Here is a 25,983-nt window from a genome sequence, read left to right as displayed (position 1 = left end):
CTGCTAATCTGATTATAATCTGTTCTCAGTGATATGAAGAAAAATAAAAAAAATATTTTCTTGTGGGTAGGAATACTGAGGAAAAAAATGGAAATGCCATGAAGACAACAAAGACTTATTCTATGCACAATTTACTTTACAATTTACTATTTTAGACTTTAGGCCATCTACTCTAATCTGTGCAGCATTCTGCTTGATGATGTTGGTACTATTTTATAATTGCAATTACCCTGATCCTCAACTGTTCTTTGTCCATCTAAGATGTTGAAATAAATACCAGAAACATTGGTTTCGACTTGATCCTTATTCCTTTACTTATTCTATTCAGACAAAACTTAACTGAACGGTAATATAATGGCATTTTTATTTTGAAAATCTTAACCGGAAGACGTGTACTCCTGAAGCGCGGGCACGCTGGAGGTAGCTTCAGGTGATAGAAAGTTGATACAGCAGTTGAATGGTTTGTTTTAGCCATTGTTTCTGTATTAAATCGTTACGAACCAGCGGTTTGAAGACGCGGAGTTAAATGAAATGGCGGAAAAGCTGAAGCACAAATATCCAGAGAAGCGGAAACAGGTCTGACTCGAACGACGTGTGAAAGTAGCGCTAAAGTTCAGTTTAGAGTTTGTGAGCGCGTGTACGTTCGAGTTGAGTTGAAGTTGAGAGAGCTTCGCGGTGTTATCAAATGTCTCTGTGTCTCCTCCGGTCCTGCAGGTTCCTGCCTCAGAGGACCAGTCAGGAGCCAGTGCAGGTGAGAGGACTTCCTGTTACCTTTCAGTCACATCACCACAGGGTCCGCATTCAGTAATGTTTCTCTCTTTAATGTAAAGTAGTCATGTTTAGAATTATAAGTAATTTTCCGCATCATACACACAAGACTTATCAATGTTATTGACAGAGATGCATATGACTCAGACTTTCTTGTCTAGTTTACACTTCTCTGCGTGAAACACATTAAAATGATGTTTTCTACAAATGCATGCTCTTTTAGCATATTAATTAGCAGTATGCAACAGGCATGAAAAGTAGCCTTATTTTTTACCAGTTGAATAACGATCTAAAAACAGTCACAGGTGTCTTGTATAAAATATTGCGTGTTGTACTTGCTGATGTGAGGAAATAAACTAATGTCATGATTTAACAGACTGTTCAATTTGCTACATTAGGGCCACTTCTTGTTATCCACTTTTGGCAGTTTTTAATGGCCTCCAGTTCATTACAGTCCTCATAAACAACAACCAAAAAAATTGAAAAAAAAAATAAAGTAATTTAAAGTTGTGAAACCTGTTCAAAGCATGGAAAGTATCGTATCATAAAAACAGAAAAAGTTACACACATGTATTGAAAGTCAGTCACTGAGTAAATTTTAAATATTGACGAACATGAATGAAAAAATTAACATTTCTCGACTTTTCCAGTAGCAGTACAGAGACTCATCTCAACCCACAGATACAAACGGCCCAGCAAGAACGTGAATTGCTCCAGTGAAGCTTTGAACGAGCTTTTTAAAGCAGTGGACGTTCATCCTGATCGGTAAGCCCATTGTGCATTTTTTACCACGCTGTGAAACCGATGAGTATGATTCCCAAATGTGCTGTGTTCTCCCCCTGGCAGCTATGAGGACCGGTATGGCAATTCTTCAGCACTTCCTCTTCAGGACTCTCAGATGCTGTTCACAGAAACAGGTGCATGTGTGTGTCAGTGTAGAAAATTATATATAATAAATATTTTAGAGCTTCAGAACTGTATGTTTTGAGCTGAATTATTTTATAGGTATATTTGATTGTGCATTTAAACGATCAGATATTTTTATATTGTTTTCATGTTTTGATTTTATTATGGCTGCCATCTTTTCCTGTACTCTCCTGATGCACACATGGTAATGGGCTCCTTTTCAAATAAACCCCTTGAAAATAATAGCTTACAATCACTTTTTTTGTGTGTGTTTCCATGTGTAGATGTGACTTTGCCTTCCTGTCTGGACGCTAGTCCTGGTTCAGTGGAAACGGAGAGAGACAGAATGTTGCGGAGGTCTCACCACCTTTCTGATTCCTGTGACTCCTCTTCCTTTGGAATGACAAAAGTTTACCAAGAGATGGCGACCATATATGAGCAGCTCAAGGTGAGAGAGATGACAAACCAAAGACTGGCCTGATATCGACCAGCTTGTTCATTTTTAGTTCTTCTCATTAGAGGAGGTCCAAAAATCTGTGAATTCTGCAGAAACCCGAACGAAAAAAAACTGCATAATCAGATCGGGGTCTTTGCTTTAGCCTTCTGCCATATGTTTTATAGGAATGTTGGCAGCTCACCATATGCTTTGCGTGTGCGTAAACAGTCAGAGCGGCAAAGTCAGCAGCAGTGGGAGCGAGTGTTGCACGAGCGAGAGAAGAGGCTGAAGCAACAAGAGGAGGCTTTGGGGAGGCTGGATGGTCTGGAGCAGATGGTCCACGCTCGCATTGTGGCCGTAGAGGAGGTCAGGAGGCACACACACACACACACACACACACCACCGGGCCTGTAAACACTGCACATGTGCTATGTATTCATTTAACATCTCATTCCGCCTTGCTAATAAATAATCCATGCACAACTGTTCAAGTATCTGAAAGAAGACCTTTAAAGCTTTAATTTCCAGCCAATGATGCAGTTTAAATTCGATTATTAACAGATTAATTTTAACTGATGTGATCGGACGGGCAAGCGCCGTGCTGAACAGGCTGTAAGCACACTCGAGGGCCTAAATGGCAAACTTAATGGTGCCTAATGTGATACTCGAGAATATTGATGCTTAAGCTGATGTGATTGCCGCCGCCTTCTTCATTACTGATGTCCCTCCAGAAGCACCAGCGGGAACTGAGCCAGCTGCAGGTCGTTCTGCGAGAGAAGAGCCGAGAGAACAAGAGACTCAAATCCAGCTTTGACACCATCAAAGAGCTGAATGACAACATGAAGACACAGGTTATGATTGTTTAAATTTCTGTTATCAATCCGGTGCTTCACACTGCTTCCTGAAGTGATGCTGTAGTCTGTCCTCCTGGGACCCCAGGGGAAAAAAATGTCAATTTTTTACGTTTTTGGTGATTTCATTTCTGTTTGGATTCCAGAAATCCATTTCACTCTGAGTAGAAAGCTCAAGATTTCAGCTTTCAAGTAGAGACGGGACTAAGAGAGATCAAAGAAGTAATAAAATAAAATTGTTATGAACATCCTCTACTCACACTGACTCATGTTCACTACAGAGCTAAAAAAAAAATGATCTGAGTGAGTTTAGAATTGCAAGATTTTTGATTTTAGTTTAATGTCTGAAGCTACTTCAGCTGCTTTTCATCTCTTCCTCCTTTTTTTCCAGTATTCATATTTGAGATTTTGAGAAACTCTCCATCAGTTCAGCTCTGCCTGTTCGCATGGGGAGAGCAGTAGATCAGCTTTTATCTTGTTCCAAAAGAGGGTGCTACAGCCTAACCCTCCTGTGTGTGAGGTGTTCAGTCCTCACTTGTTTTGTTGGTTCAGGAGTCTACTGTGTTTGAGCTCCTGCTGAAAAGAATCTCCTGCAGCTTCAAAAGCATCACCCAAAGGCAGATTTATGTTGAAATCAACAGTCTGATTTTATTATCGCTGGCTTCGCCGAGCAGCTTGACGTGCCACTTTCTTTTCAATCAACAGCTGAATGAGATCAGTGAACAGAATAAGACGCTGGAGAGTCAGTCCAAGAGGGTGCAGGCCCGACTTGAGAACCTGCAGGTAATGACACATTTCCCGGTACACAGGTGGTTATTCTTTCTTTTTTATTTACACAATCAGAGACGCACACCTTTCAAATGAATCTGTATCTCTTCAGAGGAAGTACGAGCACAGAAGAGCCTCTAAAGACCTCCAGAAGGGGAATCTTAAAACTGCAGAGTCTAGTAAAGCAGACAAAAAGGAGAAAGCTGCCGCTGATGCTGGTAGAAGACATGGAGAGAAGGTACTTCCAGTAACCATCTGTGTGTTTGTTTTAAAGGTTTGTTCAGTGTCCTCATAATCAGTGGGATGTGCGACTTTGCTCGACAGTCTCGCACTGATTCACACATCCACACTGGAAGCGGCACGACAGCCATTCAGCTGAGGAACACCACAAATCGAACCTTCATTTTGTTTCTATTATTTGTATCGAAAGCTGTCACAGTGCTCATTTCAAAGGTTTCATTTTGCAAGATCAGTGACCAAGTAAAACTTTAATTTTAATTGCTGCTCCTCTTCACAGTTTAACACCTCCATCCCCCTCCAGAAAGGCTCATGGAAATATGCAGTTTTTCTAAAATTACTCACAACGTTACAAGTTGTTGGACAAAGTGACTGAATTTGTGTGATTAACAATAAAAGTCATTGACCAAGTCGAGCAAACTAATGTAATCTTACTGTTTGTAACACGGCCTGCAGTCGATCGCTCCTGCAACAGTCTGAACTCTTTGCTTCCCACCTTTTGTCTTCAGAGCAACTTAAATCCCCCGTCACCAAGGCTCCTGACGCTCTTGCTGGACTGGGTACTGGATGCGCAGATGCTCTCGTCGGCGGCAGGAAGTCAGATGAATGGCGTTGCCCAGTGTTTGCCTCCAGAAGCTCGGCTCAGTGAGAGATGTGTCACGGTGCGTGTTCAGTGTAGCTACCGCTCTGTTTACATTTCATTACAACTTATAACCAAACTTTTTGATGTTCAAACCACAATAAAAACAACCACTGACTAGTGATGCATTGAGAGCTGTTAAAAAAAACCCTTGTGTCCTCAGGTGCTGCCATTGTTAGCCGATCAGCTTCATCACACTCCATCATCGGAGCCTGACCTCCTCCTAAACCTCCTTCGACTCATTTACGGCGCTTTAAGACACTTGGACAACAGCTCACAGGTAGAAAAAAACAAAAATAAGAAAAGCTGTTTTTAAAAAAGAAACGTGGACTTCTAGTGTGACAGGAATAGCATCAAGGCCCATGTGGCTTTTTGCACAGCGTCACTTAAACGATGGTTTATTATTCACGACATCAAACACTGGTTTGTTTGAATTTTGAAAAAATAAAGGCTTTTAGGTTTGATGGACATTTCTTTTGAAGATAGAAATCTGGCTTTCAGTGCTATCTGAATGACAGACACTGCAAGAAGACAGACACATTTACATAATATTTATGTGATCTGCTCTTGTTCTATAACTCCAAATCTCCCATATGGCGCCCAGAAGGAACATCAATCAAAAAAAAAAAAAAAAAGCTGATTTGTTGCTGAAAATCTGGGTTTTTGAGATGTAGACTTTTCAGCAGAATTCCTTTTCTTTGTCCGTATATTTTGCTTTCCCCACATAGAAACACAGAGATGCTAGATGACTTCCTGCGCCGAGATGCACGTGGTTCTGTGGTCCTCTTTGTTATTCATGTCCGAGCTTACAAGAGAGGAGCCTTGTTCCGGCATCTGCTGGGTCACTTTCACATCCTCATGCAAGAAACCCCGACCGAGCGCTTCCTGCGCCGCACAGTGTCGCATTCAGAAGAACACATCCACTTCAAACAGGGGATATCCGCTTTATCGCTACATCTCCTCCTCGCAGGCTTTAATGTTCGGAGGTCCTGTCGAGTTCCATCTTGTGTTCAGATGAGAAGCTTTTTCTTTTTTCTTTTTTTTTTTTTTTTTCCCTCCAAGTCCCCCCTGCCTGTCTCCAACAACGTCTACACATCAGGACAAGCTGTTCCTCTTTTTGCGGCTTTGATAGAGATGTGTCCTTCACCAGCATTTAGCCATATGGCCACGAGCCCCTCGATAGCTCTTTGAATAAAATGCTGTGAATTTTGCAGAAAGCTTGATGTTGAAGAGGCGATGGGGGGGCGGCTGTTAGGCCATTCCCAGATCGGTCTTTTTAGGCTCATGCTGAAGTCCAGCTTTCAGTTTTTTAAGAGTTTCTTTCTGCTCCCTGATTCTCCAGCACTCTCGCTTCACCCCGGCTCCTATTTTCAACTCACATCATCCATCTTCCAAGCTCAAATCCCCGTCAGCACTTCACTGCTGCTCAGACCGGAGTGAAAGGCCTCGTGCTCATGTGGTATCGCATGATCAATCAGAGTTGTAGCAGCTGTTGATTTTTTTTTTTTAGGATGAAAACCCCAAAAAGTTGGAGGGTGAGAAGATTTTTTGAGGGTCTTTAGAGGATAAGTAGATACGTTAGACAAAGGGGAAAACAGACATATGATGAGTCTTCTTTTTTTTCTTCTCTTTTTCTTTGAGAATATCTAAAACTTGGATTGTAGGTATATTTTTTTTGCTTTTTGGAAAAGTTGGAGGAGAAGCATCCTGCCTCCGTGAGACCGTCTTTGTATTTTATACATTAATGTTTGATGGAGATTATTCCAGTCATATATTCCTATTTTTTGACAGCTGCATAACAAAAAGTTACAAAGTGCATATGTAGCTAATGTTCTGTATGATGACGAATGGCTCCGAGTGTGTGTTCCTGTGTATTTCCCACAGCATGTTGCACTGTCTGCCACTCTGCGGCGGATTGGAGAGGAAGTATCGAAACCGGCGTCTCAGTGCGCCGTGCGGCCGTCCGGAGACCCACATCTGCCCACTGAAACCTCTGGATCCTTGAGGAGTTGGCCCCTTTACCGGAGCCCTTGTCCTCACACACGTCTTCTTTCTACCCTCATCATACTTCGCACCATCACACAAGGTAATAATGAAAAACACATGGAAGTGCTGTGTTTTGTTTTGGCTTTTTTTTTTTTTTACTTCAACAAAATGCAAACAGACATTGAATTATGGACGCCGCCGGGTTGGCAGTGTTGCAGCATTGTGCTATACCACAATATTTAGAGACCTCAGCCCTATGATCTTTATTGCAATGGAAAAAATGATTCTTCATGTATTAATTTGACACAGATGCACTTTTAAGGCCCATACTTTACTTCATCCACAAAATTGCAACGTTGCAATGACGGTAATGGACATAAATTACACATGGCTCCTCAAAAAAACAAAAAAAAAAACATTGTGCACACACACTGTGAGAACATGCAAACTCCACAAGAGTCTCAGAAAGCCTGGCACTGCCTTCAGATCCATTAGCATGACTTTAAGTTATTAGTATATTTTGTTGCAAAGCTTTGAGAAGGACAAGAAAGTCTTTGACCTCAGCCTGCATATCCTGACACGTTTTAACAAACTCTTTCTCTGAAAATGACCTCCCGTCTGCTTGTAATTCAGGAGAACTCTGTCAATGTGCTTCACAGGTTCGCTTTCCGTCTTTCTCTGGATCGACATGAAACCAAATTGACTTAATGGGGAGACGGTTCCCTTCCTCCTATCTGCTGGGTTTTTGCACATAATAGTTACCGTTCTGATATAAAAGTATATAAAATAAGCTATTTCATCATATATATCTGATAGAAATTGAGCTCCGAAAGCGATTTGAAAATAATTTGCTCAATACTTCAAAGTGAGAAGTCACAGGCTGGAGGAATATCAGAGTGAGAACAAAGAGACTGTGAGAATCGCAGGCCGTTTGGCATCAAGCGGAGACACCAGATCGCACTAGAGGAGGCTGGTGAAGTGATGGATAATACACCATTAAAACTCTCTCTAGCCTGACAGCGCAGGGAGGACAATCGGTTCTCAAGGTGTGGGACGTGCCTCACCCAGAAGGCATCGGTGAATTTCAGGCGGGCTGCGGCAGCAGGAAAATTCAGCCAGTAAAAAATAAGTGTAATCTTCTAGTGAGTTAACTACCGGTATGTTATATTTTAATTTTCATGAATTGGCTCAGATGTCTCAGTGCCACAGTGTGTTATTTTCAGCGAAGGAATTGATAATTAGGTTTTTTTTTTTGTAAGGAAGCGAAATTAACCACGATCAGAAAAGCTAATTCAGACTTTCAGCAATTAAATTAATCATGTTTGTGAAAACTCATTGTGTATAAATTGTTTTCAGTTTAAAATCAGATTTTTTTTTTTCACTGCTGCTTTTTCCTCAGCAGATTTTTGAGCCGTAACCTCTAAAATGGGAATGAAAATAAGAACGAGTCCTTCACCATGTCGTGTGTCTGACTGTGTGCACATCTGTCTCCCGTGGGAAAAGCTGACGTCGTGGCCCTGGCTCTGGACCATCTCCGCTCTGACCTGCTGTGTGAGGAGAGTCGAGGCCTCTTCGTCCACTACGGAGGCGTCTCTGTGCTGCTGTCGCTGCTCCGGGCCAACCGCGTTGGACCACACACCCCCATAGACATCCTGGTACAGCTCACCCAACAGTCCCGTAAGTCTGCTAGCTTCTCACTCAGTTGGTGGTTTTAACTCAGTTTGAGTACATGGGTTTGGACCTCCAACCTGATGGGAGCGTAGATAGCGGCTGAGTTTCCGCGGAGGGCCGATTACACCCCACTTATGAGCCGTGTCGTAGTGACTGCCGTACGCTCGTACACAGCAGAGCCGCATGCCAGAGGCGAGCGTGGCCGGAGCTGTGTGAGAGTGTGTGTTTGTGGAACCGTTAGCCCACTAATCAATGTGTTTTACAAGCTGTAATGAGGAAGGATGGAAAAAGAGGTGAAGAAGAGGGGGGGAAGACGTTCACACCTGAAGGTTTCTAATAAAGCAAAACAAAGGTCTACTTGTGTGCCACTCACTAACACACACACACGCACGCACACACTCAGGACATTTGTGGTCAGACGACCGCAGCTTGAAGCTTGTATAAAGTTCAGTCGTGTGCTCGACCAGTTACCCAGCACATTTTGGGGCTGCTGCGTTTATTGAGCGACACTGAAACAATTCTCCCCAAACTGTGTACATTACATCTGAAATGTTGCTTTTTTTAACACTCATTTTGAAGTGTTAGCTGTTACTATGTAGCTCAAAGCAAGAAACATTTTTAACAAAACTTATAAACAATTTTTTTTTTGTTTTTGCCATTTAAAAGAATTTATTTGCATAATTGCCTTTTTCCTTACTAGTCTACTAGTTTTCACTGTTCAAAGTTTATTGTTTTGTTTATTTGTCTCTGAACATATTTTCCTAAGAGCAGGAGCCAAGTTAAAAGTCAGGTTTCCAAACCATCTGGTTTTTCTTTAAAATGATAAACCTTTTGTTATGTTTGATTGTTTAATCCAAATAAATGCCTTTCCATAAGGTGCTGTAATGAGGCTGATGCTATAAAAAGACGACGAAGTTCATCATTTTGCAGTTATTTGTACAAAAATAACGTTCAGTTCCTGTTGTTGACTGCAGTTTCATAACCACGATGGTTGGGGATGCTACTTCTTGAACAAGGCTGACCAAACCTTCCTTTCTTACTTCGTCCCTCTTGTATCTCCAGATTCAATCCGTCTCATCCTTGCAGAATCCGATCCCGTCCCTCCAACCATCTGCTGTGTCTCGATGCCAGCGGAGCTGCTGCAGCAGCCAAAAAAAAAAAAAAAAAAAGTTCCTGTGTTGCTCAGATTGTATTCCCACCAACACATGTGTGGTTTGAGACAGTAGGGAGTTACAACTTGGAGGAGCAGGAATGCGACTTTAGCAGAAACAAATGTTTGTTTAGTAGAAGCCAAATTCATTGCAGGGATTTATCACTTCAACTGGTATTAATTTATAAGCTGCAGCTCCGATCTGTGTGGATTGATGCCGTCGTCTTTTAATGGTTCCATCTTTCTCTGTGCGTGAGAGTATGCGTGTTTACGGCTACGCTTTAATATTGGAAAGGTCATCTAAATACAATCATCACAGATCAGCACATGTGTCCCTGCCTCTGTCACTTTGATCATGAATACATTCAGTGATTTATGCATCAATAAAAATTTTCAATTGCATCAAAATGAAAGCAGCGTGTGAGAACGAAACAGATCTTTCCTTCCCTTCTGAACTTTTGATGTTGAGAGCGATGTGCTGTTGATTATTGAGGTAGTTTCTGATATTATCTTTGCTCTGCTTGTTTGTCTGTGCAGGTTACTTGAATCCGTTTCTGGAGGCATGCAGCTGTGAGGAGTTTTTCAAAACGGCATCCCAGATCCTTAAAAACGGCCGTCTGGAGCTCCCGTCCCTGGAGAAGCTCTCCATCCTTCTGCAAAAACTCTCCAGCATCAGGTAGACACACACAGCGAGTTCGATGCAGTCAAACCAGAAAAGGAAATTTCTTTTGATAAGTCAATATTCCTAACTTCATGAGTAGTGTAAAAAAAAAAAAAAAAGTATAGATAATTGCACAAGAGAGGATTAAAACAGCAATTTGAAAGCTGCACGGCAGCCGGGAGGTAGAGTCTGTGTTTTCCTTTCCTTTCGTTGGCGTCAGTGTGTACGACTCCTGAAAGCCTCAAACACTGAGCAGGTGCCTGTCATTGTTAATGGTGACATCTGTTTTTCTCCAAACACTCAAGAAAACTCAAATCTCAGTCTGTATTATGAAAAAACACAGATCCAAGCATCCTCCAACATCACCTATCTTCTCTCATTTTACTGATCTTTCAATTTGCCAGCAGCTGAGCAGTTTGCTCATTAGTAAGCAATAACAGCCTCGTGGAGCAGCCTGCTCTTTTCTCCCGCTACGTATTTGGATGTTTATGTTTGAGTCCTGAGGACCAGCGGCATTAGAATGTGGTGATTTACAAAATACAATAATGAGCTCCACAAGCACCAAACCCCCTCCCTAACATGACACTGCTGCTTCTCCTAAATCCTGCATCACCTGCAGGCGTTGATTTCAAACATACTTTAGAAAAGGATTTTCTTCGTGATGCATTATCTTTTGGTCTCTATCATGTACATAGTCGAGAGTGACGACATTTGAAGTTATGATATGTGAATATCTTCCGGTGGTTTTGATGCGTTCATTTATTTCATCCAGGAAGAACCGTCACCTGTTTGAGCTCTCCTCACTCCGCCGGCAGATACAAGAGCTGCACCACAAAACCAACCCCACACACACCTTCCTCTGCCTCAACCTCAGCTCCATCCTCCTCAACCTTAAATAACACAAACACGTGTTTCCCTGCATCACGGGCGGATTTAAGGTCTCCAATTAAAGCCCCAGCTTCTGCGTTTGAGCCGACATGCCTTCTTCCCCCGGCCTGGAAATTACTGCTTGCTGTTTGAATGTGTAAACAAGCGGCGATCGCTCACCGTACGTAAGACATCCGTTTAGGCAGCAGCCTTTTCCTGCTCTACCTCGGATAACATCTGCTCTCACACACGTTCTCCATTAATAACACCGATGTGTATCAGTGGTGTTCCTTCAATGCTCGGAATGATTTGTACTTTTCTGGCCTAAATGTTTGTGTGCTCGCCAGGCGAGTCTGTGACTGTGAATCTTTTTAACGGCAATAAACAAAAACAAGTACTTAAAGTCCCGATGGGTGGATTAAGAGTTGCTGACATCCGTATGTTTTGTATGAATGGGTCATGTAAGTGTTGCAGGGCTGGGCTGGGCGGACGGGAGTAATGGGCTCACTGTGGGATACATCGGTGTTCAGTGATGGGAAATGCACTGGTTGAAAACCACCTGCTGCTCTGAATGTGAAAGAGATGCGTCCAGTTTCTGTACTTAAGGCATCGGCGTCAGGATTTCTGAATTATCTGCTTATTTCATCAAATGCAAACTGTTCTTCACATCCGGTTTTCAGGATTGTTTGCTGGATGAAAGATTTGTTCTATCATCTATATATCATAGCTTAATTTAAGTACATTCTCACCTCACAAGAAGAAAGTTTTGGGTTTAAATCCAGCCTGTGCATATGTGGGTTTACCTCTTATGTGCTCCCATTTCCTCCCACAATCCAAATGCAAGGTTAATCGGTGACTTGAAATGACTTGTAGGTGTTGATGTGTGTGGTTGTTTCTCTGTTTTTGCCTTGTGATGAACTGAGGACGTGGTAAGCTCGGATTGATCTAGCTTCCTGCAACTGTGAGAACTACATGAAGCGGTATAAAAAATGGATAATACAGTTTTTCATATGTCAGGAGATCCTTTGTCAGGTCATCCGTGGGTGTACTCACTTATTCTAAGACACAACATGTAGTGTTAATTTTTAGAGGTAAGCACTGTGACACTCTCACCATCAATGGTGCCAGCTCTGCTTAAGGGGACTGGAGTGATCACCTAATCTGATTCAGGTGAAATGGCCTCCTCCTCCTGTCCCTGTTTTCACCTTTAACTTGAACCTTAGTGTTTCATAACACTCACAAATTGCCAAGTTTATGAGCAAGATTAGCTTTGAAATAATGCTTTTAGCACATTTTTAGTGCAGATCTTGACTGTTGGAGCAAAATTTCATCCAGATTGAAAAAGAGACCATTGACACTTGTTGATTTCACCTGAGAAAGGACATTTTACCAGGCTAGTTCAAACAACCCTCCAGTAGAAAGATATTAGAGAGTAAATACCTGCCAAAACTAATGTAATCTGTTTTATCTGAGGTAAACTCAGCTCTGAAGCTGTGGCTTTTTCTCATAAGAACAGTCACTTAACTTTAAAATAAAAACCATCGTAGGATTTATTTTAGTCAAACTGGAAAGATTCCTGGCTTTGAAGTTTGAATAATTAATGCGTTCCTCAAATAAAGATGATCATTCCAACGAAATCACTTTTGAGTGTTTTGTGGGATTTATTTTCGCTTTACACAGATCAACTTCTAAGAGTGAGGAATGAGTTGCAGCACCGCCCTTAATAAGAAAAGCCATTTCTCCGAAACCACTTCTCTGGTTATGTGCAGCAGACACCAGAACAATGTTACAAGTTCAGTAAATATACACAATTACTGGAAAACAATTTGGTTTTAGAGCTCTTTTAAAGATATTGTAAATCGGCAGTATAATTTCATTCTCCACAGGGTTGAACTCAATTGTCAGAGCAGGGTTACAGGGCCACAAAGAACCAATCCAGGTCCAGTCCTTTTGAGTTCAACCGAGTTTCTTTTTCTTTTAATCATAACTGCTAACTGTAGTAAATGTAAATGCAAACTCTGAGAAGATACACTGTTAACAAAGTGACCAACCGACCAGCAGCAACTGGATAAACACCTCCTGGCAGAGACTGAGAAGCTTTGTGAAGTAATATCTCCGTACATATCTTGAGTATATTTTTGCTTTGGGGTGCTGTTTATTATCCAGCTAACATAAACCTCCCCTCTGAAGTTAAAAGGATTCAGAAGAGCACTAATGCAGCACAGAAACGTTGCGTTTGAGCAAAGACATGCCTGCACGCTTTTTAACCAACCTCTCTACCTACTGAGTGTTGGATTTCATTGTAGTCGACACGGATTCAAGGTAAAGAAGACTTCAAACTCTTTTGCAGATGTCTCTTCAGTCTAGAGAAAAGTGTTTGACAGTAAAATAGAAAGTGAAATATTGCTTTAATGAGGCTTTACTAATTGTGTGGACTGTCAACCTGATGAATTCACTCACTCTGCTGATCTCAGATACGCCTGGTACGCTCTGCTTTAGGTGTAGCGGCATCTGCTCCATGTTTTCTAACAGGCTCTCGTATGGCTGTGTACCCTGGACAGCGTCACACACACAGCTTTACACACTCATGGTGATTTATGTTTGGGTAGACCATAAACTCTGAAAATTACCCTAAAGAGCGGCCCTGCTCTGGTCTGGCTGGTAAACCCTATTAAAATGTTATTTGGTAGAAGGGAGGAGGCTGCCAGTGGGAACCATCAGCAGTTCCAGTTCAGCACAGCCATAAAGTGAAGTCAATCAGCAATTTGATGTGGCAGACCACCAAATGTATATTTTTTTCCACCAGCCACGGTATGCATATATATATCTGTTGCTGGAGCGATGCAAAAAGCACATGGAGGTTGTGGTCATATACCTGACTGTAAATGAGCAATTGTGTGATGGAGTTGAGTGGAACCAGCTGCCAGAGGTTACAGATGGGCTGCGATCTCAACGGTCTCCAGCTCCGAAGCTTTCTGCTTTTTGTGTGCATTATGTGTTTGTTTTCTAGCTTTCCATAATCTCTGAACAATGCCAGACTCGTATAGTTACACTTGTATCTTAGAATTTCTTATTATACCTGCGAAGCACAGCAGTAGAAGCCATAGACTCAGCCGCTGTGCTCCGGTATACCCTTCCGCAAAGCACTGCGCATGCGCAGGTCTGTGTGTATCAAAACGTTATTTTAACGGATTGAAAAGAAAACACGTCTTTTAAAATGTTTTATAACCATTTGGATTTACTTCACATGCTAATACGCCGTCCCCTGGACCACTGGAAGGAGTATTTTGTCCACTTTCGTCCGTCCGGCTCTGTCTCCTATTCAACTCCAGCAATTGAGCTAAGCTAACTACGATTCTAACAGCTGGGATCCAGCCGCTGTACGCACAGACACAAAAAAGGTATTTATGAGCTTGTCTAACTTTGTCAATGATAGGGAAAGGGCGTGGGTCCAAAATCTTCGGAGTATTCTTTTAATGGGAATTCAGCTTGTATTTATTGGTTGCCTTTTTGACAAAAGAATATAAAGTTTATGTTCCACTTGTTTTCTTTTTTTTTATATGGTTTCTCTTGATAGCTATGAAGAAAAACACATTAAAATGTCAGCTCAAATCGCTTCCTGCATTCATCAGACACAAGTTGTGATCCAAACGCCCCTCACTGGGGCGATGCGGTGCGCAGTCTGCCGTTTGATGTTTCTGCAGGTGACTGACAGGGATGAGTGTGTGCCTGCAGTCGCTGCTAAATGTCTGAGGTTTAATTAGTTTCTCGGTTGGCACTCCTTGCCCCCGGAGAAGCTCTTAAAGCTTCTTCCGCCGCACATTAACGCAAGTCATGCCAAGTGTTTAGAATTGGGGGAAAAAAAGCCCTGCAGACCAACATTTGAGCACGTAGTGTTTGCTGCGTCTTGTGTTACCTCAAGGCCACTGCAGCCGAGAGGACTTTTGACTTGTCTCCCTGCTGCCTCAGTGCCTCACAGCAGCATCAGTATGTTTTGCCCGCTACGCAGGCAACCAACGAGCAGCCAAAGCAGACCTGACAATAAGTAGATTCTTTTCTTTCTTTCGTGGTTGGCATTGAAGTGTGAGTTTGTTGCAGGTTAAGTTACATGGTTTTGTAGGAAATATGAAAATACAGTATTTGAAGTTTAGTTAAAATTCCAGTTCTAAAAAGCATGGCATTCTCCACCTTTCTTGACAATGAATGACTAAAAAAAAACAAAACAAAAAAAAAACACAAATTCCTCAATATAATTAAAGCGCTGATGAAAAGAACTCCTTTTCCTTGAAAGGAGACGTGGCCTGGCTCCTTGACTTGCAGCAGCAAGTCAGTCTAAGCGATAAAAGTGGAAATGAGACCTAAATGAAATTATGGTTTTCTAATTATGTCCTACAGTCTTTTTCCACTGAAATGATCTTTTTGAGTAACTGTCTAATTAATATGTCATGTTTAATGACCTATAATTAAATGTTTGAATGAACTGGAAACGGTTGCTGTTAGAGATTTTCCATTTGGAGCTTCCAAGTCATTAACCGGCCCCGTCAGTATCGGCAGTAATAGTTCACAAACAGCCATCTGGGCTCGGTGGCTTGTGTGGGTTATTCAGTGGAGCCGACCAAATAACTGCAAAAACAAGCATGTTAGGATTTATAGTCTTACCGCTTTTCTGTGAGAATATCACATATGCTCGTGTTGGCTCAAGCACCTGATCCCTGATAGAATATTTTGTCTGGAAAGAAAAGAAGAAGAATACAAAGCACCATGCGATTTCTGCCATACATCTTTTATTAAGGTATGCTTTATGTACAATAATAAGTTATATATACAGTTACACTCTGGTTCTGTGAAAAGTTTGCGTGTCTCTACATGTTTCGCTATACTGTGTGTGCTACTGAGGTAAGTAATTGGCGTCCAGCTTCTGTATATTATCATATCAGTAAAATATATGTCAGAAGAAATCGGCGTATCTGAAAACAGGCTCCATTTCAGTTCAGTTCATTCCACGAACATAACAGTTTCCTTTACAAAAAAAAATTAAAAAAAAAGATCTGCTTTACATTGGAATGGATCTGATGATGACCAGGCTGCTCTAAAGAGGGAGCATGTGTTCAAACAGAGCTGCAGATCTAAGACAACTAAACTTAAGGCTACATGCTTGATAAACGTGTGATAATTCATTTCAAGTGCTGGAGTCCAGCTCCAGATCGCCATGTGAAATCTGAAGAGTAGAAACACTTCTTTGACGGTCCGTCATGAGACGCAGTGTGAACAACATTAGTCCAAATAAATCAGATCGGCGTGAGTCTTTGCTTTGCTTGTTCCCAGTTAGAACAGGAGAGTGGACCCACAGCATTGTAACTGAGAACATCGTCACTGTTAATGAGGTGAAGGCGGGCGTTAGCACCGTGCTCCTCGACGCTTATCGAGTTTCTGTGGGTTCGACACCAAAAAAACTGGCTTCAGCTGCTTCTCAGAACTCACACAACTGCATATTGTTCTCATTTCCCATATTGGTCCCATAGGCTAGAAGGGAGCTTAAATCCTGTCTGAGCATGACTGAGCCAACCGCGAAAAGCTGAATACGATCAGACGTTACAGGACGACTGCAGCGCCGGCTCCGCCATCGCGGTGCCGTGACCCCGAGGGCCAGTTACTTATTCCTCTGTCCTGGCATCATTTTTTTTTTTTTTTTTTACGGCTTTTCCACTGGGCTTTCAGTGGCCCTAAATGCTTAATTAGGTGCTGGAAATCACAGGCACTTTGCACCCGCTCTGTAAACCACAACACTTCAGCCTATTAGGGGCACGGGGAGCCACACGCCAAATAATTAGGGCTGGCGGCAGCGCTGTACACCGCAGCGCTGGCCCGTGTGGGGGTAGGGGAGGCACAAATATGCGGCGGGTCACAGGCTGGGTCACTGATGAGGAAGTAGCTGCGAGTGTGTTGAACTGTGTGTTAAAAGTTGTAGTAAATAGATTGTGGACACGTGTGCGGAGGCAGAGCCCAACCACTATATGGGATTAATGCTCCAATGTTGAACACGCCACTTAAAATGGACCCATGTGTTCTGAGGTTTTCTGCCTTAGCGGAGCGGTTGGTTGAACTTTTCCGTACGCTACATCTGCTTGTAATCAGCCATTCCACTCTCGCCACACTTACGTTTATCGATGAGTGAATCTGAGTCGGTGTTTTGAAGTAAACAAGATCGCATGGTCACCCCGAAATTGATTATTTTTAATCAAACAACAAAAAAACCTTATTATTAAAAAATAATGGTTTTCTTTTGGGCATTCGGTAGTGAAATTACTTATCTGCAAAAGAACTTCTGAAATGTTCAAAGTTCACTAGTAGGCTCAACAGTTGTTGTTTTAGCTTTTCCAGCTGGTTTAATGATTGGATTCCAAGTTCGAAGCTCATATGGCAAGGCTCCTGTGTGATGATGGCACAGCACAAACACTCATTTAGCTGCTGCTGCTGCGGCCAACGGAGGCTGCTTCCTGCATTCAGACATAGGATACTGTGAAATAAGACACTTATTCCTAATCAGGTTTGGTGGCAGCACAAGTCAAGTGGATAAAGTATGAGCAGAAACGGGGGAATCCTATCTGTAGTGTTTCTGGTTCTTCATGAAATTGTGTACAGCAAGTATTGTCCGTCCATCATTTATACAGCTGAATCTTACGTAGGGTTAGATGAAGAACATGCAAACTCCACACAGAAAGGCCCAGCTGGTGTTTGAACCGGAACCTTCTTGTTGGGTCTTTCTAAAATGTGCTGCCGACAGTGGTCAGTTGAGAAGGGTCGGGTGTTCATCTGTGTCGGCAAAAAACAGGTGCACCTCAAAAGATCAGCCTATCCTTTAAAAGTTGTCCACTTCTACACTCTTTAGAAAAACAGAGCTCTTGGAGAGGAAATCAACACAACCGTGCTCTTCAGAAACAGAGATTTCATCATTTCATTAAATTTGTTAAAGCTTATATCCTCACAGTCGGCGTCTGAGTGACCTTTGGTTTCACTGAGAACTTTAGGCTCAGTAACGTGAAGTTCTTTATCCGCAGAATGCAAACTGGATCCTGATTTAAACAGTTCAAACTCTCACTGAGACACTTTTTGAAGAAAAATCCGTTGTGCAATTGTTGCTAACTTTCTATCTTATAGTTGGTTATAGTCTCTGGATTGCGCTTTATTTTGCTCTGCATACGTTTCAATTTGCATCTTCAGTTGTGTTTTTATTGCAAAAAGCAAGAATTACGGTACAAATGAACTTCTCAGGCTAGTAACACTACAATATGCAGCATTGCTTTATCCTGCTTACTTTAGATGAAATTGAAATTAATTTCTCAAATTGTAACTGTAATAATGTTCTTCTGTTGAAACAATAAGAAAAACATCTAATTTTAGGAAATGTACTTTTAATATTATTGATTTCATTTATTATAAGCTAAATCTGAAAAGAATGAAATGAAAAAGGCACTAAAACAGTAAGATTGTGTGTAATAATCTAAAAAAATATATTTATTTGAATTATTTCACTTTCTGAATTCAATGAGAAGAAAAATTGCACTTTTTCAGTATAATTTTTTGAGACGTACCTGTACTCTACCACTTACGCCGATGGGGTCCTGTCTGCTTTAAAAATGAAATGTATGTGAGTAGCTGGCTAAGAGGTAACCGTCACCCTCCCTAGTTTACAGTCGATCAGATTATTGAATCTTAAAATTAATTTGGCCTTACGGATTTTAAAAACTTTACTAATTTTTTTGCGTCCAGCGCAAATTCATCTGGCTATTTTCCTGCTAATATTGCCCGGTGTTTAAAACAAAACAAACACAAAAAAAAAATTGAACAAAATACAATCTAGCAAATGTTACAAAATTTCCATCGATGGAAAAAAACAGCAAATAAGCATAAAAATCCAAAATCTGAGGTGTTTGACAGTTTTTCTCTCTGTAATGTCTCCGACTCTGAAACAGTGACAGAGCGTGAAGGCACTTTAAGAAACAACAGTCTCTTGATGGGAAAGTCCATGATAGGAGCAAAGTTGAGTGGATTTAAAGTCCACAGACATTCTTCATGTGATGGGCGCAGGGGCGCACTGCAGATGTGCGGCCCTCCTTGTCGGAGCGGTGCGAGTCCTTTCTTATATTTCAAGGCTCTGGAGTCTCTCAAGTCTCCGCTCCGCCGCATGATCAGACGCTGGCGCAGCGTTGGGAGGGCGACTGGCACGGCGACGGGCACGCCAGCTGGCTGTGGAAGCCGCCGATGCCCTGCCGTCCGGCCACCTCGCTGCTGCCCAGCACGTCCGCGCAGAGCGACTCCACGGCATCCAGCCTCTCGATCTGCACCAGGCGGGTCAGCAGGTCGGGGATGCTGTAGCCCGCCGTGCTCACCCTCTCGAAGAGCTGCAGGCCGTCGCTCATGCCGCCGATCTCGTCGCGCTTGAGGCCGAAGCTCTCGGCCAGGTGCCTCCACGTCTTGACCACGGCCGCCTCGCTGCTGTAGAAGGAGCTCAGCATGCGGCTGGCCTTCTCCAAGCAGTCGAAGGGAAGCTCTGTCGGGCTCAGGCCTGGAGAAGTTAAAAGAATTGAAAACTGGATCAAAACCTTATGTCAAGAAATTCGAACCAGCTGAAGATGAGATTTGTCTGCTCTCCCTTGCTGCACTTCTTCGATGAAAAAAGACATCGCTCTCTTAGCTACTGGAGATATATAATCATATGCTGGATACAGTATTCCAATTTTATGCATCTTTAGTAACTTTATAAAATCTTCATTTCTGTGTATTTTGAAAGAAATGCAGAGAGTAATAAAGCTGATTTAACAGATGGAATGATGCACTGTCTTCTTTGTGAATAGTTTTATCTTTTTTAACCAACATATCTCACTTGAGCACGTTGCAGTCGAATGGTGCAGACTTACCCTCGGTGACATTGCAGGCTCTGGCGTACAGATCGAGGATCTTTTTCCTTCGACTCTGCAGCATCTGTGTGAAAGAAAAAACGCCATTAACAGACTTCCAGATGATGCTCAAATGAGATTCTGCTTCATGAGCGTATCTTCAAGGCTCCATCTCCGCACCCCTGGGGTTTTATTGTTGTTGTTGATTGCGTTCATGCTGCTGATGTGGTTGCTGCTCGCGATGTGATTGACGTTGCCGATGTGGGCGGGACTCGGGACATTGTTGGCCTGGGCAGCGGCAGCAGCAGCGGGCGTGCCGCTGCAGGGATGGCCGTGGTCCAGGCATCCCAGGGAAAGCGGGCAGAGGTCGGGCTTGTTGCCCAGGTTGACGAGGCACAGGTTGGGGTTGATGTTGGTGGTTTCGGCCGACCCCTGCTTGTCCGGCGCTGGTTCCTCGTCGCTGTCGATACTGCGGCTCAGCAGCTGCTCGTTTTCTGACGACGCGTCATTTTCACTGCAAACGAAAATGCATTTACAAACACAGTATGATTTATTTTCTTCACACGCTGCTGATTTACACCCAGACATGAACGCCCTCTCGTTCTGGTAATCCAAATCACTCCAGCTCCTCCTCAGAATGACTTGTGTCTCTGCAAACGTAACGCAAACGAAAATGAACTGAAGAAGAATGCTGTTTTGTTACCAGGGCTGCTGATGTTTCTAAGCAGTTCCTGTGATTGACTGAAAAGGCCCCCACGTTTTACAATATGATACCGTGTAATATCATTTTATTACCGGTTCTCTCCCTCGCCCTGCCTGCTCTGGATTTTCTCGCAAAAGCACCTTGTTGACAGAGATGCTCACAAAATGCCATTGTTTCAGTGTCCCGCAGTCTTCTCCCGAACACACACACAGACACACACAGACACACACACAGACACACACACACACACACACACACACACACACACACACACACACACACACACACACACACACACACAAAATGGCATTGTTTCCCAGACATCTAACACCCACTCTGGCAGCTGAGGCAGTGAGTTAGCACATCTCTTGGCATGCTGCTATACCACACTATTTACTGCCATTAATGCTGAAAGGTGTGTGTGTGTGTGTGTGTGTGAGAATGCATGTGCATGCATGTGTGTGTTTCTATTCTTGTGCCTTTGGGGACTTGAATCACCATTACAACCATGAACTCTTGACGAAAACCGAGGTGTGCGTGTACGTGTGTCCCGTCTATTCTCCCATCCTCTCTGCTTTCATATATCCCAACAGTCTGTGTGTGTTTACACACTGTAGCATTTGACTTTAGTGCTGCGACGGTTTTTCTGAGCGCAGGACTCAGAAGCCACAGCTCATAAAGCAGCATTGTCCTCACAGCACCAGAGACTCCATGAGATGTATGCAGAGTGAAGAGGGTGAGAAAGCCGTCATTCTTTTGTCGTCTGCCAGGGCATGCTCTCACCTGGTGGTGGTTTTGGGTGAGGCCTGGAATAAATACCCCTATCCTCGGTAACAACTACCCCCTCTGTCCGTTACAAGACTTCAGGGCTCGTCAGTGCTAAACCTCACTCCGATCCAAACCCTCCTCTCCTCCTGCACTGAAGCCACATAATGGCTCTTATTAAAAAAAGAAACAAGACAGGCTTATAGCAGAGGTGCTCTCACTTGAGTATATACAGTATGACTGATAGATTTAGCAAGTGTGTCTGTTTTGATATTAAAAACTGGGAAGAGCAAAAACTGGAGAACTCTCCACTGTTGACACTATAAAAATGTTTCATCGAAACGACGCTAGCACCTCAGATTGATATAGATTTCATCCGGTCCTGTTTGTCCAAAAACGTCTATGCAGTCTTCCGTCGACCAGATCGGTTTCACTCACCTTTTCACTGCCTTCTGAGGAGCAGCTTTCAGTTTGTCGAACTCGTCTTTCTCCGAGTAGATCACCACATTATCTGGAAATTCAAAAAGGACAGACACGCTGGATTACTGGACATCTTTTTCTTCTGCAAAACACCAGAGACACTCAGAAAGCAGTGTATATGGAGTGTGCATGTTCTCCCTGGGGATGTGTGGCCATGGTTGGACAGATGACTCAGTTCCAAGACGTAAAAATCAGAAACGGTCTCATCCCATCGTTGCGGGCTGCAGTTTCTTGTCGCAAAGCAAGACCGTGTAACATCTACAATTTTTAACAGATGTTGGCACGAATTACAATACTCAAAGGAGGACAGATGCCTCGGGCTATAAGAGGCTTTTCAAACACCGGGAACTGCCACTGGAACAACGTATAAAATGATTACTGTGAGGATTGTGTTAAATTACACTTACATCATGGATACTGATAGGGAGAGACAGCGCAATGAGTGAATGCCTAAGTGGAACAAATGCCCCCCTCGTATGTGTGTGTGTGTGTGTGTGTGTGTGGGTGTGTGAGGTAAAGTGAATGTGTCTTTCATCTCCGCAGCCTTATTAAGTCAGTGTCTACATGAATGACAGCGAGCTCCGGTACAGCTCCGAGCAATGGACTGCCCTCCTCCACTTACACACCAGGCATCCAAAGTGCAGACACACACACACACACACACACACACACACACACACAAACACTTACATACATACACTTATCATAACTCACCATTAACTAACAATGCAGACTCATTTTTAATAACATTCACTCTGTGTGCGTGTGTGTGTGTGTGTGTGTGTGTGTGTGTGTGTGTGTGTGTGTGTGTGTGTGTGTGTGTGTGTGTTGCCCTTCACGCCACATGTAAGTGGTTAGTCAGTCACTCAGTCTGGGAGTGAAATTGAACAGAGCATCATTGTTGTCAGGAGAAATGGCGCCTAAAGCAACGTATGGCTTTTAGTTTGGAAGCTTCACATTCCACCATGATAAACTCATCACACACAACGTCGATCACGAAGCCACACACACACTGACACTGACTCCCACACAATGCACAAATAGTCTTCATTTGCATGACGGTCCATATTGAAAATGTGCAGGAACATGGTGGACTGACATTAACTACATTAACAGATGTGATGGGATGATGACTTTTTAAAAAAAAAAAATGGAGTTCATCAGGATTGCTTTGGGTGTAGGGCAGACATTGAAATATATGATTCACAAAGCCACTCTCCAGAGACTTTCCTGTTAAAAACCAATAAAATAAAATTCTGGGTAGAAATAAAAACAAGTGATTTCGAGTTTCAGTTAAAACCAAACAAAAAAAATCATTTGCAACAAAGGCATCCGTACAGACACCTCATTATGTTTGTGAAGGATTTTTGCAGGATTTAGTGATCATGATGTGGAGCCAGCAATTATTAACATAATTACTACCATAATTGCTGGTTGGTATCCGTTCATGCCTCGGCGTATTCTTCAAATTACTGCGTCAATGGGGATGTTTTGGATCCATTTTTAAAGCGGTTAAATCTGATGACGGAAAACAGTTTGCCACGTTACTATAATTATATCCCTTTGTGCTATTCCAGGGTCTTGTTTGGGTTTGATTTGACTTAAGCTGCAGTCTAAACAGCAATAGTAGAGTTTAAAACTGCAATACACCAGTGGAGTTTATGGAAATGTGGCAGTGATCAGTTAGGGACTGTCGGCCTGTTTATTTTCTGCAGATATGAAAACAATGAGAACATGAGACAGAGCGTTTGAAAGAAAAACAGGCCATCACTCTTGTAAGTGTATACTCTGCATGATCTCAATAAAGTAACCATTCACTGCAGTGGTTATGTAGAAACTTCTATGCTCAGACCTTGTTGACCTCATCCTTAATTTCTAACCTTACTGATCTTCTTTGAGACTTGCGCCAAATTAGTGTCACTTTGTGATTCAGTTACACTGCAGCTTAAACACCGCCTCAAAGTTCTGACACATTTTTATTGAATTTAAGTGTTTTTGCATATTGTTTTTTGGAAACCTGGATCAGAGTTCTCTCTGGATTCTGACAAACCAGGGAAAGAAAAAGCAAGTGAGTCAAAACTCCGTCTGGACAGAACCATGTGGGCCAGAATGTGAATAACAAGATTAGTTTTGTTTTATGTAAACATCACAATGGGAGTGGAAAAGGTTTGTAACCAGGACTGTGTGTGCATGTAAACAAGTTAATTGCTTTTTACTATTCGAGTCTCCCCATTCTGACAATGGAAAAACGGAGCAGACAGTAAAAACAGTGCCTTTAAGTGGTTGTGTTTGTGTCTCACCAGGGACATCTTTCTTGTCTTCCTGTTTGTTGGCCTGTGCCTCCACCGCTTTCACGACTTGTCCAGAACAACATGCTGCAGACAAACACCCACGGCGACAGAGCATGTTATAAAACGCCACAGCCAACTGCAGAGATGAGATGAGGCTGTGTGTGTGTGTGTGTGTGTGTGTGCGCGTGTGTTTGTTTTCGTGTCTCTCACCCTGGCCGCTCGGTTTGGCCTTCAGGATGTAAAACATGATGATGAGAACGATGGCAATGGCCATGATGAAGATGGTTGACATGGCAATAATGAGAGCTGTGGCCAGGTGACTTTGTCCTGCAGAATCTGAAATATAAACGCAATTATATGAAGATGAAGGAATGAATGGAAACAGATGAAGTTGTTATGTTTCTGAGTGTGTGCTTACCTTTATTGAGATGGGGGAAGACAGTCGTGCTTCCAGGGTCGATCGGAGGTTTTTCCTTCGGCTTGCTGCTCTGCATGCCTACAAAACACACGCGCACATATTTCATTAACTGTGATTGTTTTGGTAAAAAATGTTTAGTCCTGCTTGTTACTGCTCGGAAGGCAGAGGCTCCACATGGTGGTCACTTTCTGGAGAAGACGGCGCGTTAATTGAAACCTTCGGTGGTCTGGGGAAAGAAACAACTTGAGATTCTCAGGAAATTTGATTATTTGTGTCTTTTCCAGGAGATGTCCTTACAGCAAATTTGGCGCCGCAACCAGCAGGCAATTATAATATTTACTAAGCGGGACTAAACAACGAGCCTGGTGCTGTCCAAAGGACAGATCAGAAAAACATGTAGCAGCATAAATCAAACACAAGATTTGAACTGATGCGCTACGGAGGTGTTTTATGTGTGGCTTTTGCTACTTTTGTGTACAACACACATGTTCAGACAGGACAGTGGTGTTATTGTTCCCTTCTAAATCCTGGCAAATCTTACACGGTTCCTTTTAGAAGTTGCACAAACATTGCATCATAATTTACTTTCATAAACAAGAAAACACTGCAGTTTGTTGTTTTGGAGGAGAACTAAACAGATCTTACTGGCAGGGTTCAAATTCAATAATCCACTGTTTGTGGCATGCCTGTCTAGGAGTTAATTGAACTTTTTCTTTCAACAAAAGTGTTGCATGACACTATTTAGTAAAAGTAACATTTGATTGAATCAAATCCGCTGTGCCACTAATCGTATTTACCATTAGTCTCTGTCAGACCTTCTCCTACAACAGTAAACGCCTTGTTAAATACAGCCTGTGCAATTATATAACATGGAAACTGCATCGCTTGGGCTTCTTTTTATACATTGCATTTGATGTTCTGTCCCTGCCTGCCTATTAATCTCTTACTTCTAAACCCTGATGAAAGTGTTGCACACAATTTCAAACTCTTCCTCTTTTTCAAGTGGCACAAACACTGTATCACCATTTACATTTAGAAATTAGAAAGCGTTTCAGTTTGTGTTACTGGAGGGGGGGGGGGGGGGGGGGGGGGGGGGGCGGGGGGGGGGGCCTGCAGTGTTTGATCAGTTGTTACTTGCAGGCTTTCCAGTCGTATTGTTCACACATCATGGTGCTATCTTGAGAAACTGGGAAGTGCAAAAGTTGGGGAATAAGAATCTGAATGTGGTTAATCTGGGCGCTTTGAGGAGCATAGCTCACCCTGTTCAACTTTATGAAATAGACAGTGTAGAATATATATTCAAATATGCATACTTGTAATGTGAAACTCAGTTGTACCTCCTGAGCTTCATTTCACCCCCGTGCTGCTCGTGTTATGTGGAGATCGGCCGGTCTGTCTCTTTACAGTAAAGAAAGCAGCGCCACCAGTGGCGGCCATGTTGCTTTTTGTGCCTGCTATAAACTGGAATCTGTCCCACTTCTCTTGCTG

The 25,983-nt window shown here is 42.7% G+C and overlaps 2 protein-coding genes across 2 annotated transcripts in view; one reads left to right on the top strand and one right to left on the bottom strand.

The window, feature by feature from the left end:
- Positions 1 to 460: 460 nt before the first annotated feature.
- On the top strand, positions 461 to 12,380 carry ccdc138 (coiled-coil domain containing 138). The gene is made up of 15 exons (XM_030112509.1): positions 461 to 576; positions 715 to 751; positions 1,419 to 1,533; positions 1,615 to 1,685; positions 1,959 to 2,122; positions 2,339 to 2,476; positions 2,842 to 2,961; positions 3,667 to 3,744; positions 3,842 to 3,967; positions 4,476 to 4,628; positions 4,770 to 4,886; positions 6,491 to 6,692; positions 8,096 to 8,269; positions 9,951 to 10,089; positions 10,847 to 12,380. Exons 1-15 carry the CDS (start codon positions 532 to 534, stop codon positions 10,971 to 10,973), a joined length of 1,806 nt encoding a protein of 601 aa, XP_029968369.1. The 5' UTR covers positions 461 to 531; the 3' UTR covers positions 10,974 to 12,380.
- A 4,237-nt stretch (positions 12,381 to 16,617) lies between these two features.
- edar (ectodysplasin A receptor) overlaps positions 16,618 to 25,983 on the bottom strand; it is a 31,204-nt gene continuing 21,838 nt past the window's right edge. The window contains exons 6-12 of the mRNA XM_030112512.1: positions 24,496 to 24,573; positions 24,288 to 24,413; positions 24,087 to 24,161; positions 21,745 to 21,817; positions 20,019 to 20,352; positions 19,860 to 19,923; positions 16,618 to 19,507 (exon numbers count right to left, since the gene is read on the bottom strand). Coding sequence (XP_029968372.1) covers positions 19,131 to 19,507; positions 19,860 to 19,923; positions 20,019 to 20,352; positions 21,745 to 21,817; positions 24,087 to 24,161; positions 24,288 to 24,413; positions 24,496 to 24,573 — 1,127 coding nt within the window. The 3' untranslated portion in view covers positions 16,618 to 19,130. The remainder of the gene's footprint in view (positions 19,508 to 19,859; positions 19,924 to 20,018; positions 20,353 to 21,744; positions 21,818 to 24,086; positions 24,162 to 24,287; positions 24,414 to 24,495; positions 24,574 to 25,983) is intronic.

This window comes from Salarias fasciatus, chromosome 16 (assembly GCF_902148845.1).
Source record: "Salarias fasciatus chromosome 16, fSalaFa1.1, whole genome shotgun sequence".
Classification (NCBI taxonomy): Eukaryota; Metazoa; Chordata; class Actinopteri; order Blenniiformes; family Blenniidae; genus Salarias; species Salarias fasciatus.
Note: the sequence above shows the minus strand (reverse complement) of the source record. Positions and strands in the feature narration are given on the sequence as shown.

What these genes read in the sequence shown, in the direction of transcription:
- ccdc138 (XM_030112509.1), top strand. Translation starts at nt 532, where the DNA reads ATGGCGGAAAAGCTGAAGCACAAATATCCAGAGAAGCGGAAACAG. An exon ending in GTGGACGTTCATCCTGATCG is followed by an intron (nt 1,534 to 1,614) that starts GTAAGCCCATTG and finishes TCCCCCTGGCAG; the next exon opens with CTATGAGGACCGGTATGGCA. An exon ending in CAAAAACTCTCCAGCATCAG is followed by an intron (nt 10,090 to 10,846) that starts GTAGACACACAC and finishes TATTTCATCCAG; the next exon opens with GAAGAACCGTCACCTGTTTG.